Raw genomic sequence first — 14,718 nt, 5'->3', positions numbered from 1 at the left:
AAATTGTGAGGAGTCCATGGTAGCGTCTGTTATGAAAGCGATGCAGCGTGAGAGTTTTAAAATGGACTTTCATAACTTGGAAACCTCTAGGTCTTGATTTTGGGCTAGGTCCTCAATCCACAGCAGTGATGCCCTAGAGAATACTGAGGCTGCCACCGAGGCTCATATGGACATCGCCGTCGCCTCATGCACTCGCTTAAGTGCCAGATCTGACTTACGCTGTATTGGATCTTTGAGATGAGCATCCCCATCCCGTGGCAAGATGGAATGTGATAGGAGAGCAATAATAGGCCCATCTATGTCTGGGGCTCGCAACTGCTCCATGACACTGGGTTCTAAGGTATACAGTCTATTAGCCCAGTTAGTCCCCCTTTTGGGGTACAGCAGTAGTTCCCACTCCTGTTGAATATTAGTCAACAGCATAGGTGGGCACGGAATGCCCTTAGGCCCAATGTTTACGGTAGGCAGCACCATAGCCTGTCTGGAGGATGTAGGTTGTTCCTCAGTAGGAGCAGTCAGCTCCAGGGAAGCGATCACCTTTTTTAACAATGGTTCAAAATGAACTTCCAAAAATAGTCTGACCGAAGTTTGAGCCTCTGTATCTGAGGCATCGGTCCATTCTCCGTCATCCCTGGACCCCATAGAATCGGTTTCTGATAAGGGATCCTGGTGATCCTGCTCATAATACCCCCTACCCACGGCCACCAAAGTCGTGTCAGGGGAAGGCTGTCTGACAACGTGGCGTGGCCTCTTACATGGGGGGGTGGCTACTGGCGGAGACTGTGGGCGTTGTGGGGCGTCACTTTAAGTGGTGGGACCTCCTCTAATAGTGCCTGCTTAAGTTGTTGGATTACATCAGGCGAAAATAATTGTGCCAGCATCATCGAAGAGGTTATTAAGGAAGCTGGCATAGGCTGAGGAGAGAGCTGGGGTGGAGAAGCGGGGGGGGGCATACTGTGCATGGGCTTCCATCACTTCGTCGTCCTCCGACCTGCTGTCCTCCAGCTGCTCCAGTAGATGGCGCTGGACTGCGGGCTCTATCGAGCACACCTCTTGTGTGCCACTCAAAATGGCTGCCGCTGCATTTTTGGCACGAAAACTTATCGGGGAGCTGGAGGAGGCAGTAGGCACTGGCGAAAACCTCACCTCTCGCAGCAGGCCTCCGTCTCGAGTGTTCGAATCGGAAGGGCGATGAGAGCTATGCCGTGGTGTAGTAGCGAAATTCACGCTCTGACGAGTGGCTTCTTGCCTATGCTCCGCCATATCCAGTGTCTGCAGGGAACTGACCGCAGCAGGAGTTGGGTGCGGCCCTGATTTTTTGTGTCCCTTCTTTTCCCCGGATGGCGGGACAGACGGCGGCCGGGAACTGACTGCAGCAGGAGCTGAGTGCTGCCCTGACCCCTTATGGCCTTGCGGGGAACCGACCACAGTAGCCACTGTGTGCTGCCCTGTTCCTCTAAGGGTTTTTGTCCTGGCGGTCTGAGAAGATGGTGCTGTTTCCATATCTCAGATTGGAGAGAAAATAGGGATAAGAAAGGAAGAATAGAGATAGCAATTCCCCCCCCCTTTTAAAACTAATTAATACAGAGTGTACGAAATCAAGTATAGAAAGAACAAAGGAAAAAGAGGAGCCGAAGGCTGATAGTCATAGGAGTTAGAGAAAACAGCCAAAGGTTGTTGCCCGAGCTGAGACAGGAACAGAACTGGCATCACCTCAGTAAGAAGGGGAGGAGCCAGGAAAAAATTATGACAGGTTCCTGTCTTGAGCTGATTGGGGACTGTAACCCACGTGGAGACCTCATGGCATCCATGAAAGAGGTGATGTCACTAGTAAAAAAACCACCAGATCCTCTTTACTCTAGTAGAAGTGATGAACGAAAGCAAGCAAAATGTCTGGAAGTACTTTCTCAAACCTAGTCTTGAGCAAGGGCTAAAGAATTCCAGTACATCCAGACCAGCTCTGCGAATAGGTTGCATGGTTCTTACTGGCTCTGGCTGCTCGTCATGTGACCGTAATTCATATCTGGTTCAGAATTGGGGAGGGGGAGACATTGAGCTGCATTGTGGGAGTTTCCTGTAGGTGGGCCTGATACTTAACTAGGGAAGTAAAATCCATCTGGAGGGGGGCAGGGTAGAGGTGGCTCACAACTGGAGAAAGCCACTGTCTGAATGGGTTTGGCTTTTATGGCCTGTTGCCTTAGAGGCAGGTGCTGCTTTAAGGAGCTTCATTTTTGCCCCCGATTCCCATTTGATGAGAGAATCTGCTGCTTAAGCATTTCTGGGAAGTGTGGAACATTCAATTTTGTCTTATCTTTGAAGACCATGCAGGGTGATGGTCCTCAGCTGCTTCTGTCGGAGGCAGTCAACAAAGCTGCCAAAGTAGCCGGTGTGAAGCCTCTGACGAGCACCGAGAGCCTGAGCAGAGACCTTGCGGAGCCAGCATTGCAGGAAGGCTACCGACAGCAGGTAGGGTATATGGGCCAGGGGCGTGGGGGGGAGACTTAATTTTTGCTTCTCCCTTCAGCAAGGACCATGACACCCATCTGTCCAGGAAATCTGGGGCAGCCGGACTCATGCCCTCCTTTTTCCTCTTTCAGCTGAAATCTGATCTGCAGAAGCGGCTGCAAGCTGATCCTAGCTTCACTGCCCAGAGATTCCCTAATGCCCAGCAAGCCTTTGTGGCTGAGGACTTGTAATGGCTGCTATCCAAAGCCTCCTGGATGGGAGGCGCACTCTCTGGGGCTTGCCTCTATCTTTTTGTGCACAATGCAGACAGCCACTCCCTTCTCAGGCCAAATATTTAAGTTCCTTCCCATGTATTTCCCCACCCCCACCCTAACCTCTGGTTGCTGTGACCTTTCTCCCCCAGTGGAGTGCTCAAGTTGCTGCTGAATCAGTAAATAAAGCCACTTGTCCAGGGTCTGGTGCTACTTGTGTGTTTTTAAATGCTTTTTGGTTGGGGGGAGGAGGGGAATTAGCCGTTTCATTGCATGTGGCTCTTGTTGGGTACTTCTGTGTTAATTATAGGGTGAATTGATTAAAATCAATAATTTAAACTAGCAAGAGAAAAGGCTGATTTAAATCAAGTTGATACTACTTGTTTCCTAAAGTGCTGTAAATCTGACAATCATGTTAATTTACAACTGAAGAGTTTTGTTTGAACTCTTTCATTTTTACCAAGTGCTTTCATTTTTTTAAACTATAGAGGGGATATCTTTGAAGTATTCCTTTATATGGGCTTTCTTATGATCGGCACCCCTGGCAGTTTGCACGCTTAACACCACAATTCTATTTACTCAGCCTGAGTCCCCTTGATTTCAGGACCCTCTGCACTGCTCAGTTGTCCTGCATTTGTTGTTTCAGGGTTGCTCCTTTCTGCTTCTTGGCCCATTCCAACCCTCGCACAAAAGTAGCAAATCAAAATGAAGTACCCATGGCTGATAAATCACACTGGGACTTATTGCTCACTTGTGTAGAAATGAAGTGCTTATCTTTGTAGGTAGAGTATAAATATTCCTATTTGAGAAATTATCACGGATTAGCGGTTAATGTGTTGGACTATGATGTGGGAGAGCAGAGTTCAAATCTCCAGCTGGCTTCAGTAGGTGACCATGGGCCAGTCACGGTCACTTTGCCTGATGTACCTCACAGGTTGCTGCAAGGATAAAATGGGAAGAATGCCATGCATGCCATCTTGAGTTCCTTGGAGAAAAGGTGGGCTATAAATAAATTAATCTCCCAAAGGTTACTTGCCTGCTCAGCCCTGCCAGAGAGATGAGCTGCATTTCTGTGCTGGGCCTGGTTGAGGAACAGAGTGCTCCCTCCTTCTGGCACTAGCACCCTGCCCCCTTGTTCCACCTCCATGAAATGCCTGGTGACCTATGGCTACCAGTTAACTTCCTAAATAGGGTGGTATAAACTTATATCCACATTATTTAACGCTTTACCACCTATTTTAGAAACTTATTTACATTTTTAAAAAATTATTATTTTTCTTTTAAATTTTTTGTATCCCTCTTCATTACTAAGCTGCACTTGTGTTTGTACCTCAACTTTTTGCTGTAGAAAGGTAGGGAGCTAGGGGTTGAAGAGAAAATTGATTGGGTTTAGGATTTTAATACAACTGTAATTTGCAGGCAGAAGTAGGAGTGCAGTTAAAATGTGCTCTTGATATCTGAAATTTCCCATGCTACTGCCCTCTAACATCAGGCATGGGAAAAGGTGGGTGTAGTTTGCCTAAAATGGCCTGGTGGTTCCCAATCCCTTGCTCGAGAAGCCTACAAACAGGCTAGGAGCGCTCCTGTTTTTCAGTGACTTCAGTGGTTTTGCGGAATATATGGCTTCTGACACTAGAGGCATTTTAGTCATCTATACTACCGAGAGCCTTATATTCCATGAATTTGTCTAATCCCCTTTTCAAGCCATCACCACAGCCTACACAAGCAAATGCCATAGACAAAATTAACTACACACTTTGTGAAGTTAACTGTCTTGGATCTCCTTGTCAGCTTCACTAGCTGACTCACGTCTAGTATTTCTGACCCAATCTCCACATCATACATACAAATGTGTATGTGTTGTGTCCTGCTGAGATAGATGTCGTAACATTTCCTCATAGCCCTGTGCTCATTATGGCTGCCTTTTTCTGCAGAATAGTTTGTTTGGGGTGCACTGTCAGAACTACACCTAGTACTCAAGTATAGTTGCACCATAAAAGATTTAGCAAAAGGTATTAAAAGTTGCAGCTTTTATTTTTGATCCCTGGCATGGAATGCCTTTTACAGCTGCTACTTCTTGGGTTGACATTTTCATTAAGCTAGCCACCAAGAGCCCTTTGCTGGTTGTCAAGGCGTTTCCTTCACACACTTTTGGCTGTAGCCATGGATAGGAAGACAGACAGAAATAGCAAAGCCCGCAAGTCTTGCTCTTTGAAAGGGGTAACAGCTCAAATGACTAACACAAAGTATAAACTCAAAATATAATACGACTTGCTTGTGTCTATCAGGGAGGGACTGCCCTATCCTTTTGAAGGCTAGAGCAGTGGGTGAAGGAATAAAATAAGGCACCTTCCTGCCATTTCAGAGGACTTAGCAGCAGCACAAACTCAGTAGCCCTCATGTAAGCGCTACAGCAACAGAGGCTGGTTAGCCTCATGAGGGTTGAGTTGGTATATGCTCTTTAGTGTTCAACAGAAGGGGTTCATAGTGGACAGACCAAGTCACCCGTGGTTTTGATTTCTCTTTGCCACTGGAGATTGGAAGATGGCAAGCTTTGAAGGAGTATAGCTGTAATGATTACAGAGACGGTGCTGCAGACTCCGTATCTTTTGTGTCTCTGGCAATCTGGAAGCTGCAGTACCATCTCTAGCTCAAGACGAATATACCAGCCATCTTCCAACAGAGTAAGTTTGAAAAAGGCCACACTTGTAATTTCCAAAATTATTATGGTAAAGAGAACTAATACAGTAGGGCTCCACTAATATGGCAGGTTAGGTTCCAGACCCCCGCCGAAAAACAAAAATCGCTGAAAAGTGGAACATAGTGTCAAAATGGCGGTGCAAAAGGTGGGAAAATCCAAAAACAAAATGGCGGCCATCACAGAGGTGAACGGAAGGAGCACAACGGCGGCCGTCATGGTGGAGGAGACAGCCTCCGGGGTGGGAGTGGGGAGGGAAAGAGCCGCTGCCATGAGCACCAACCGTGCCACAGGAGCAACAGCAGGGAGCCACTGCGGCTGCGAGATCCTAGCAGCCGCAGTAGCAGCCGCAGGGAAAAGGCACCGCCACCGCAAGGCAAGCAGGACACCGCGGTGAAGCGAGATGCGAGTTGAAGCCACCACTGTGAGCTTCAAACTCGCTGCTACCACCGACAGGCACTTCTGCGCACGGGTGAAGAAAAAGCCCTGAATGTGGGGAGAGCCACCGCTGCAAAAGAGAAGCCGCACAAGCCGCTAACAGCCCTGAAGGAGAGGAGCCATCGCCGCCGCTGTAAAAAGAGAGGTGGCACAAGCAGCCCCCCCCCTTTCCCAAAAAACAAGAGAAACAGGTAGGGCAGAAGAAAGCGAAAGGGGGGGGGGGACAACTGAAAATGACCAGCCCAACCAGCCCAACTATCTCTGAAAAGGTAAAACAGAAAGAGGAGAGAGGAAAAAAGCTGGGAAACAACCCCCCCCCAAAAAAAACACTCTCACACACAAGATTTTCACACACAACTTAAAGACTCAATTCCTACAGTACACGTGGATATAAGTGCCTTGGACGAAGGCAAGAATGAACTGGAGTGGGAGGGGCATGCATGCCCCAGGTCTTGACTCCCATACATTCTTGCCTTCGGACGCTAGATGGCGCTATTACCCACATGACGGCATGCTGCCGCCGTATTAGCGGAATGTGGAGAAGTGGGGCCTGACTATCTTTTCGTATGGATGTGATTTTGGACGTTTCACCTATAGAGAAAATCAACAGATAACATAATCCAAACACTGATCAGCAAGAGTTAACACAGAAGGGGGGAAAAACCACTGTTTGACTTTTTAGTTTATTGGTTTTTTTTAAACAACTTTTTTGGTTTTATTTATTAAACAAACCAGCTTGACCACCTTTTAAAAACTCAACGCTTCCTATTTCAAACTCAGGGGAGCAAATAGGAGAGGAGACAGGCTCCCAGTCTCATCTCTCCCCACCCCCATAAATAGAAGAGGGAAGAGGAGAGACCCCCCACGTTTATATTTATATATATTTACACTCCAAACCTCAGAGCTGCTCTCCCCTCATATCAAAGGGCAACACAGCCCCTACCAGAAAAATAAACTCAGGTGAAACCAAAGGAAATAAGCAAAAATACATTCAGCTGGGAGCCTCTCAAAATCCTGATCTTTGCCCCCCTCCCAAATTACACTCTGAGCACCCCACTGTGTCTAACTCTTACCTGAAGGGGCAAATTCCAGTGTCACCCCCCCCATACAAACAGAAAAGGAGTTAAGGAGACGCCCCATATTCAGGATACACCAAGGGGGAGCAGGAACAGGCCCCTGCAAACAGCCCTCCCACGATTTTGGGAAGGGGCAGGGGAAGAAGTTAACAGAACCAAAAAAGGGAGGCATCAGCATCCTGGGCTAGTGGTGGTTGGAGAGATTGGGGTCTTGCTTGTCAGTGTGGGAGCGGAGATCGGGCTCAAGGCGGCGGGCAGGCGTTCCATCACGCGGTTGAGCTACTCGCTCCCAAGAGCGGGGATTCCAGCGAAGGATATCTGACTGCAAGGGGAAACAAAGTAGATGAGAGGAAACAGAAAAGAACTCTGTTCCTCAATATAAACGACTACTCTCAAATTCCTACAACCTACTATAATCCCAGATGTATTAAGATGGTGGTACAGTTTTTAAATTTCTATCCCATCCTCCTTCCAAGGCGTTCAATTAAGCCATATTTGGCAAGTCCCATAGGCAGCCTCACCTGCTGGTAGACCTCAAAGCGCTGGGCACGGAAGATGCCACCATAGCCAGAACCAGGGGATTTCAGCCTAGCACCAAAGCCTCCAGAGAAAGGCCTGTGGGCAGTACGAGAAAAGTCTCAAAGACAAGGAGGGAGGCCAAAGGCAGCCTGTGTCTTCTCTCTTCCTCCTCAGGAAGCAGCTTTACTCCCAGAGCACTTTTATCAAGCAGACACAAACCCAGGTCACCAGAGCAGTTTTTCCACAGGCATTTTCCCAGAGTTTACTTGTACCCACTTTTCCTTCCAAAAAACAAACCCTTTCCTAAATGTTTCTGGGCTCCTGGAGCAGATTGCTCTGCCCACTCACTCCGGAAGGCAAGGCCACTTTTTGCAACTTTGTACTCTTCCTTTCTGCTTAACGGAGATCTGGAAAAGGTGACAGTATTCCCTGCTTACATGGGGAGCTCCTTTTGCCCAAGGAAGGGGAACCTGCGGCCCTCCAGATGCCGGCTGCCCGGTTCGATCAGCCCCAGCCAGCATGGCCAATCATCAGGGATGGCAGGAGTTGCAGTCCAGCGTCATCCAGGGGGGGCGGGGGGAGCACACAGGTTTCCCTTCCTTAAACTGATCCTTAATCCAGTTTTCCTGTCACAGCACAAGACATATAGAGTGTTTGTTTTTGAAAATTTATTCATTCTCAAGATTTATACCCCACCCTTCAAAAACAATCCCACCCCCCTTCATTACTCAACCAACGACATCCAAGCCTTTAGAATGCCTGGAACTCAAACCCCAATATTCTCTGGGCATGAAGTCTTGCAGTACTTGTCTGTCACAGCAGTGCCTTGGAGTAGGGTGGAGGGAGGAAAAAAATCAAGGCACATAATTGTAAATTATAATTCCCTTTCACTTTTAAAAAGAAATATATTTACATGGCATTGAGCCTGAAAGCAACAGTTTTAGAACTGGCAAAAAGTGCTAATAACAAGATTCTTTTAGGGAAACACCTTCCTCTAGTGCCTGGCTCAAGGTGTTGTGGGCAGCAGCCCCTAAAAATAATTTTAAAAAGTACATCGGTCCAACAGCCCTTTGGTTTCAAAACCATGTTCCCTGGGCGTCAGCATTCCCAGGCATCCAGACAGGCATCAGGGGAAGTCTGCTAACTTTAGACATCCTGCTGGTTTTCATCACATTCCCTCCGTCTCCCACAGCTAATTCAGGCCCCACACGGAACACTCACCTGGCCCCAGAGGGGGGTCGGGCCCCTGCAGAGCCCAGACCATTAAGTTTCCTGTAGTCCCGTAGAGGCTTCATTTCCAGAGTGTGGAGCTGGGAAGAGAAAGGTTGATCAGAACCAGGGGGAGAGGCACTTCCCATCCAGCTGGGCTGCCTCCCAGCCTCCTCCCCTCACTTCTTCACCTCGTTCCTGCCCACTCCGGCGTGAGGAAAGGCTCGCATGGCTGGAGAGATGAGGCGCCCAGCCAGCTGCCCTGGTGGCCGCAGAGCCTGGGTAGCCATGGGCACCAGGGGCATCGGGGGAGGCGGTGGTGGGGCAGGGGCAGCAGGTGGTGCTTGCTGCAAAGAGCCAAAGTTCACCACAGGGGACAGCTGGGGTGGCTCCACCACTGGCAAAAGCACCTAGAGCAGGACAGAGAGGAGAGACTCACACAGAGACACTGCATGAAGGCTCTTGGGTAGTTCTCAGAAAGGAGCCGGGCTGCAGGGGATGGGAGACTTGCTCACCTGCTGAGCAGGGCCTGTGGCAGTCAGGAAGTTGCTCTGGCTGCCTTGCCCCAGAGTAGCTGGGTAGAAGTCAGAGGGGGATGCCAATTCTTGGCGCACCTGCACGGGGGGGGGGGGGGGGGGAGAGGCAGCCAGTCATGATGGGGTCGCCACTGTAGTCAGCTTCTTTGAGAGCCAGAGGAGACCAGCTTTGGTTGGCTCCAATGCTTTGGAACCCAAGAACACAGTTAGAGCCCTGCTGAATGGGACTGAGGCCTATCCAGTCCAGCATCCGCTTTCCCAGAGTGGCCAAGCAGATTCTGTTTCTGGCTTATGAAGGGCTCTCCGCCATCCCAGTTTCCTTTTGCCCTGCTCTGATCCCCACCCCAAATTTCTGCCGTATCATGACCTTCTCTCTCCAGCAATCCTGGTTCCATCTGCACCCCCAACTCCCAGAAGTCCTGCCTTCTAGCCGATTCTGCCACCAGTACCTGAAGCAGGGCTTGCTCAGGAGCCAGCTGGCTGCCGCAGAAGGCAGAGCTGTAGATGAAGGAGGGAGGGGGCGCCTGGTACAGCAACCCCGTCGCTGGCAGCTTGGGCAGCTCAGCCGCCTGCAAGGCCGATATCTCCACGTACTGCCCCTTCAGGGCCACCCCCGAAAGCAGAGCTGAGCTGGGCAACATGGCACCCGCCGCCGCCTGAGCTGGAGAAGGGGGGGTGGGGCTTGGCTGGAGGTACAGGTGCTGGGACCTACGGAAGAAGGAAGCCACGTCAACCAGGGTAGACTGGACCCCTCCAGAACCACACGGTGGGGAGGAGAAGCACGCCACAGGGCAGAGACTCCGGGATCTCTCCTGGCCCACAGGGACTTCCGGACTCGTCTCCACTGCCTGCCCGTACCTGTAAGTGTGCAGAGAGGGGGTGCTTGGACGGTAGCTGCCACCACCACTTGCGCTGTGTATCTGGGACTCGAGCTGGGCAGGGGAGACCTGCAGGGAGAGGATGCAAGAAAATCATCAGAGGACACGGGAACTCCCCCAGCTTCCTCTTCAGCTATGGTGGAAGCCTGGCATAGCTAAGCCCAAGAGGCTTCCCAGCTCTGTCTCAGGTATTCCTCTCCTCAATTTGCCAAAGCAGGTACCTGGTTCCCATAAAACAGCTCCGTGTATAGTCGCTGCCCCTGGCCCCTCTCACCTGTAGGGAGGAGAGAGAGAGCAGTCAGCCACCAATCCAGCTGAAAGCCACATGAAGTAACCTTCTGTCCTCCGCACTCCAAATGCCACTCCATACCTGAGAACACAGAAGTGTCTGCCGGGAGGCTGTGCAGGCAGGAAGCAGCGGCTGGGGCCACAGGGAAAGGTCGGGGCTCACAGGAGCGACCAGGAGCCACCTCTGGGGAAGCTCTGTGGCTGGGAGGTGCTGGGGGGAGTAGCTCCCACTCCCGGGGGGTAGAGGTCAGCTGGAGAGAGAAAGGAGGTGACGAAGAGGTAAAAAGGAAGGGCAGTCAAGCTCTAGCCCTCCAATGCTTCCTTACTCTAGTGCAGCCTTTCCCAACCAGTGTGCCTCCAGATGTTGTTGGACCACAACTTCCATCTTTCCTGACCATTGGCAATGCTGGCTGAGGCTGATGGGAGTTGTGGCCCAACAGCATCTGGAGGCACACTGGTTGGGAAAGGCTGCTCTAGTGTAACAGAGTCCCAGGCTATGGTCTGAAGCAGAGCTTGGAAAAGTTACTTTTTTAAACTACAGCTCCCATCATTCCCAGCCATCATGGCCACTGGATTAGACTGATGGGAGTTGTAGTTCAAAAAAAGTAACTTTTCCAGGCTGTGGTCTGAAGGCACATGAGGCCAGCTCCCTGCTGAAGCTAAGCAGGGTCAGGTCTGGTCAGTGCCTGGATGGGACACCGCCTGGGAACCATATGTAAGCCACCTTGGGTTTCTGTCATGAAAAGAAAGGCAGGGTATAAATGGAATACATAAAATAAACAGGCCCAATTTTTATTCACTAATTCAAATTAATACTTTGCCTTGATGCCGCTTGCAAAAATAAACCAAGAAAGAAATCACATAAAAGTTTCATGTATCGCAACAGCAGCAAAAAAAATGAAGCTTAAAAAAACCACCCTGGCAAAAATATATTCCATACAACTCCTGCTGAACAGCAGTCTGCCTGCTGCATTTTTAATATGCTGAAACTTTTGGGAGATCTTCACAGGCATTCCCTATATGCAACATGTTGCAGAAGTTAAGCCTGGACATTGTTAGGGCATGGATGCTTTTCCTGATTTTGATCCTGTATGGAACGTGGGATTTAAAACGGTACTCAATGGCCTGAGCTCTAGGGAGAGAGAAGCTACTTCTTCCCACTCTTGTCCAGAGGGGCCTTTCGAAAGAGAAGCCAGTTCAAGTCAGCTCTGCTGCGGCAGATTTTGAGGCTTGATCCAAGAGACTGCTGGGGAGCAGCCCTTCCTTTTAGCAACTGGAGCCTCTTTTGCCTTCAAAGCTGGAGTGTGAAGCCACCCACTCCCTGGCCAGCAAACCTAAGCTCTACTGCAGCCCTCCAGGCTCTACTTGAGTAAGGAAAAAAGAAGAAGAGGGAATCCCTTCACACCCTGCACCAGCTTCGCCACTCACCCCCTCAGCAAGTGCCTGATGCAGCTCTTCCTTGTCCTGTCTTGGTCCCTCGTTCACCATGAAGCGAAGGTCGGCATCCTGCAGGGGGCAAAACCAGAGTGAGAATCAAGGTCCAGGACTTGTCAAACAGGCAACTGCAAGACTCACGAGTCCTGCCTCTCTCCTCCATTGTGCAGGAAGAAAGCCAGGACTCCCGGCCTTCTCACTTACCTTCTCGCTAGCACCAAACTGGATGGGTGGGCAGGCCCCGGGGGACTCTAGCTGGGGGCTTGGCTCCGACGTCATCACACCCAGCCCCTCTGTGCTGTCTTTTGCTTTCTCCGCTCGCTGGGAACGCTCTGTGCCAATAGCGCCAGGGGGAGGGTGCTCTCGGGGCGGCGGCTCAGGGGAGCTGCTCACCTGTCGCAGGAGGAGGAGGAGGAGGGGTGGTGAAGCTTATGGGTCCTTCTAGACATGTTTGCCTTGAGGGCTGTTTCTGGCAAGGAAATTGTGTGGCAGGCCTGACACCTGCATTAGGAAGATGCCATCTACTAGCCTAGCCAATGGCCCTGGCAGCCACCTCCAAAGAGGCCCAAGAAAAAACTGGCTGGCCCAGACAGGCTGCGCTGAAGCAGCAGTCGCCATCAACTTCACTGCACTGCCAAGTCAGCCAATGTGACCAGCCCTGAAGTGACACCCAGACATCTCCTGAGACTTTTGACATCTTCACTGCGCCTAGACAGCTTGTCAGGCTAGCTTTGTAAAGGAAGAGGAGGGAGGTCAAGGAGAAAAGCTCTCATCTCCTGAAAAGATAGCGAGGAGCACGCTGGGAGGAGAGTGAGCTGATGACAGGTCAGATGGTAGGCCGGGATCTGCCGATAGATCTTATTTGCACCTGCCTCCGGGTCCTAGTAAAAAACAAAGTTGATCCTACAAGCCCCTCTATTGCTCCCAAAGATACTTTCAGGAGTGACAGGGAGAGGGTTTCTTGAAAGAATCCCACAGCAAGAAGAAATGGGAAGCAAACACATGAACACACACTCTCAGCTTGGGCCCTGCTTGTGGGCTCCTGGTTGGCTACCGTGAGGACAGAATGCTGGACTAGATGGGCCACTGGCCTGATCCAGCAGGCTCTTCTTCTGTTCTTAGCTACACGTACCACGCAAAGATCCCCTTAAGCCACCAACACGTGGACTCCTTTCAGCAAAGAAGAAAGGAGGCCAAGCTCTTATTGAAAAAGCTGAGTCAGAAAAAATGCTCTGTGGCTGTGTATCCTCAGAGCCCAAATCAATCCCACCCCCAAATATTCCTGATAGGGAAGCAAGCTCAGCTCACCTTTGCCATCAAAATGGTCTCAAAGGAAGGAGAGTCAGGTTCCAAGGAACTACGTTCTTACGAGCTCAATGTCCACCCCAAACGCCTTTGGCAGTGAAGGGACTGCCCTTTCTTTGCTTGCCAAAAGGATCATTGGAGGGTGGAGTGTTAACATCTTGAAATTCTCACAGATCCCCATTTGTAATAAGGCACTGAGGCCAAGGACCAAGCCTTAACCGGAACAAAAACAACAAACTCGAGAGAAAAAAAAGAGGTGGTCAAGTCAGGAGTAGAGAGCATCTCAGAAGCACAGTGAGGATGATGGCAGGATCAACTGTGTCAAGAGGCAGCATTCATGTCAAGGGCAAAGGGAAGACCCAGAAGAGACCACTTGATATGGCACCACACACCTACTCATCAGAAACCTTCTGGAGAGCTGTTTCAGTAGAACTGGGCGTGTCAAAGGAACCCAGCCTGGAAAACAAGAACTCAGAGAGACCAATGGAAGAGCATGTGTGCACATGTATTGCATGTGATATAACAGAGCCAATGCGGTGTAACGGTTGGGGGGTTGGGCTAGGACCGAGAAGATCAGAGTTCGAATTACCACTCAGCCATGAAGCTCACTGGGTGACCTTCAGCCAGTCACTACCTCTCAGCCTAACCTACCTAACAGAGCTGTTGTGAAAATAAAACGGGGAGGGAAAAAACATACACACAATCTTGAGCTCCTGGAAGGACAGGTGGGAAATAAATGTAAGACATAAATAAAAACAGTGTTGACTGATGGTTTGTGGGTAATTCCAGAGTTGATTTTGTACCTTCTTATCCTTTAGCAGACTGGAGTCTCTGGCTGGCGGTGGCCGCCTCCTTTGCTCTTTCGGCTCTGCTCCCTCTGGGCCAGCGGCGGTGGCATCTTCATTGCTCTTGCCGATGGCTCCGCTGCGTTTGACTCCAGCATCTGGTGTGGCCTTCAGACCCCCATCGGGAGAGCTGCGCTGGCTGCAGGTGGCCGAGGAGACCTGCGAGTCACTGCTGAGGTCCACACCACTGTCTGACAAGCTCATCTGGCCAAGCGGCAAAGGAGATTCAGCAAATAGGGTTAAGGGGAAGACAGCAGGAACGGAAAGACTTCCTCTTCTGCAAAGCCCAGTTCTGCCCTCTAAAGGGAGCCTCCCTACATCTTGCACCACCAACCCAGCACACTTTTACATTGCAGCTGTGACCCTCACCTCCGTACTGGCAACTTCTTCAAAGGCGTTCAGCGGGTCAATCCACGGTTCCACTGAGGCAGGGCGGTAACTCTTTCGGGAGGAGTCTGATGAAACAAAACACAGCCAGCATGAAGAAGTGGTCCAGGTCTTTCCAATGCTGTCTTCCTTCTAAGATAGTCTTGAAACCTCACTCTAGCCTTCCTAAACTTAGGTTCATTCATCAGAAGGTAAACTCTATTCATCATTCTTTACTCATTACAAGTCTCTTGGGGAAGTTACATCTCCCCCCACTACTGGCCAATGCACCCACGATGTCCAAGGGGAAAAGTCCCTTTCAGAGACAAAATAGGAACCACCCAACGGGAAGACCATCTTCACCTTTGAACCAGTATTCCCAGCTCTCTCCTGATCCAACGAGTTGTCC

The 14,718-nt window shown here is 50.3% G+C and overlaps 2 protein-coding genes across 16 annotated transcripts in view; one reads left to right on the top strand and one right to left on the bottom strand.

Annotated features, from left to right (window-relative positions):
- Positions 1-2,919, top strand: part of BAG6 (BAG cochaperone 6) — a 46,185-nt gene extending 43,266 nt beyond the window's left edge. For all 10 annotated transcript variants that reach the window (XM_061619409.1, XM_061619415.1, XM_061619412.1 and 7 more), the window contains 2 exons: positions 2,320-2,466; positions 2,598-2,919. In XM_061619409.1, the coding sequence (XP_061475393.1) occupies positions 2,320-2,466; positions 2,598-2,696 (246 nt within the window). In that variant the 3' untranslated portion in view covers positions 2,697-2,919. The remainder of the gene's footprint in view (positions 1-2,319; positions 2,467-2,597) is intronic.
- A 3,598-nt stretch (positions 2,920-6,517) lies between these two features.
- The window catches only part of PRRC2A (proline rich coiled-coil 2A), a 39,541-nt gene continuing 31,340 nt past the window's right edge, over positions 6,518-14,718 (bottom strand). For 4 of the 6 annotated variants that reach the window (XM_061619400.1, XM_061619401.1, XM_061619404.1 and 1 more), the window contains exons 20-32: positions 14,313-14,398; positions 13,902-14,147; positions 11,998-12,186; positions 11,788-11,865; positions 10,442-10,610; positions 10,293-10,345; positions 10,052-10,140; positions 9,643-9,901; positions 9,173-9,271; positions 8,849-9,067; positions 8,670-8,758; positions 7,451-7,544; positions 6,518-7,251 (exon numbers count right to left, since the gene is read on the bottom strand). In XM_061619400.1, coding sequence (XP_061475384.1) covers positions 7,114-7,251; positions 7,451-7,544; positions 8,670-8,758; positions 8,849-9,067; positions 9,173-9,271; positions 9,643-9,901; positions 10,052-10,140; positions 10,293-10,345; positions 10,442-10,610; positions 11,788-11,865; positions 11,998-12,186; positions 13,902-14,147; positions 14,313-14,398 — 1,808 coding nt within the window. In that variant the 3' untranslated portion in view covers positions 6,518-7,113. The remainder of the gene's footprint in view (positions 7,252-7,450; positions 7,545-8,669; positions 8,759-8,848; positions 9,068-9,172; positions 9,272-9,642; positions 9,902-10,051; positions 10,141-10,292; positions 10,346-10,441; positions 10,611-11,787; positions 11,866-11,997; positions 12,187-13,901; positions 14,148-14,312; positions 14,399-14,718) is intronic. The other 2 variants (XM_061619406.1, XM_061619405.1) reach the window with 2 other exon arrangements.

Source organism: Rhineura floridana, chromosome 3, assembly GCF_030035675.1.
Source record: "Rhineura floridana isolate rRhiFlo1 chromosome 3, rRhiFlo1.hap2, whole genome shotgun sequence".
NCBI classification, from domain to species: Eukaryota; Metazoa; Chordata; class Lepidosauria; order Squamata; family Rhineuridae; genus Rhineura; species Rhineura floridana.
The sequence above is the reverse complement of the archived record's forward strand: the minus strand, read 5'-3'. Positions and strand labels throughout refer to the sequence as shown.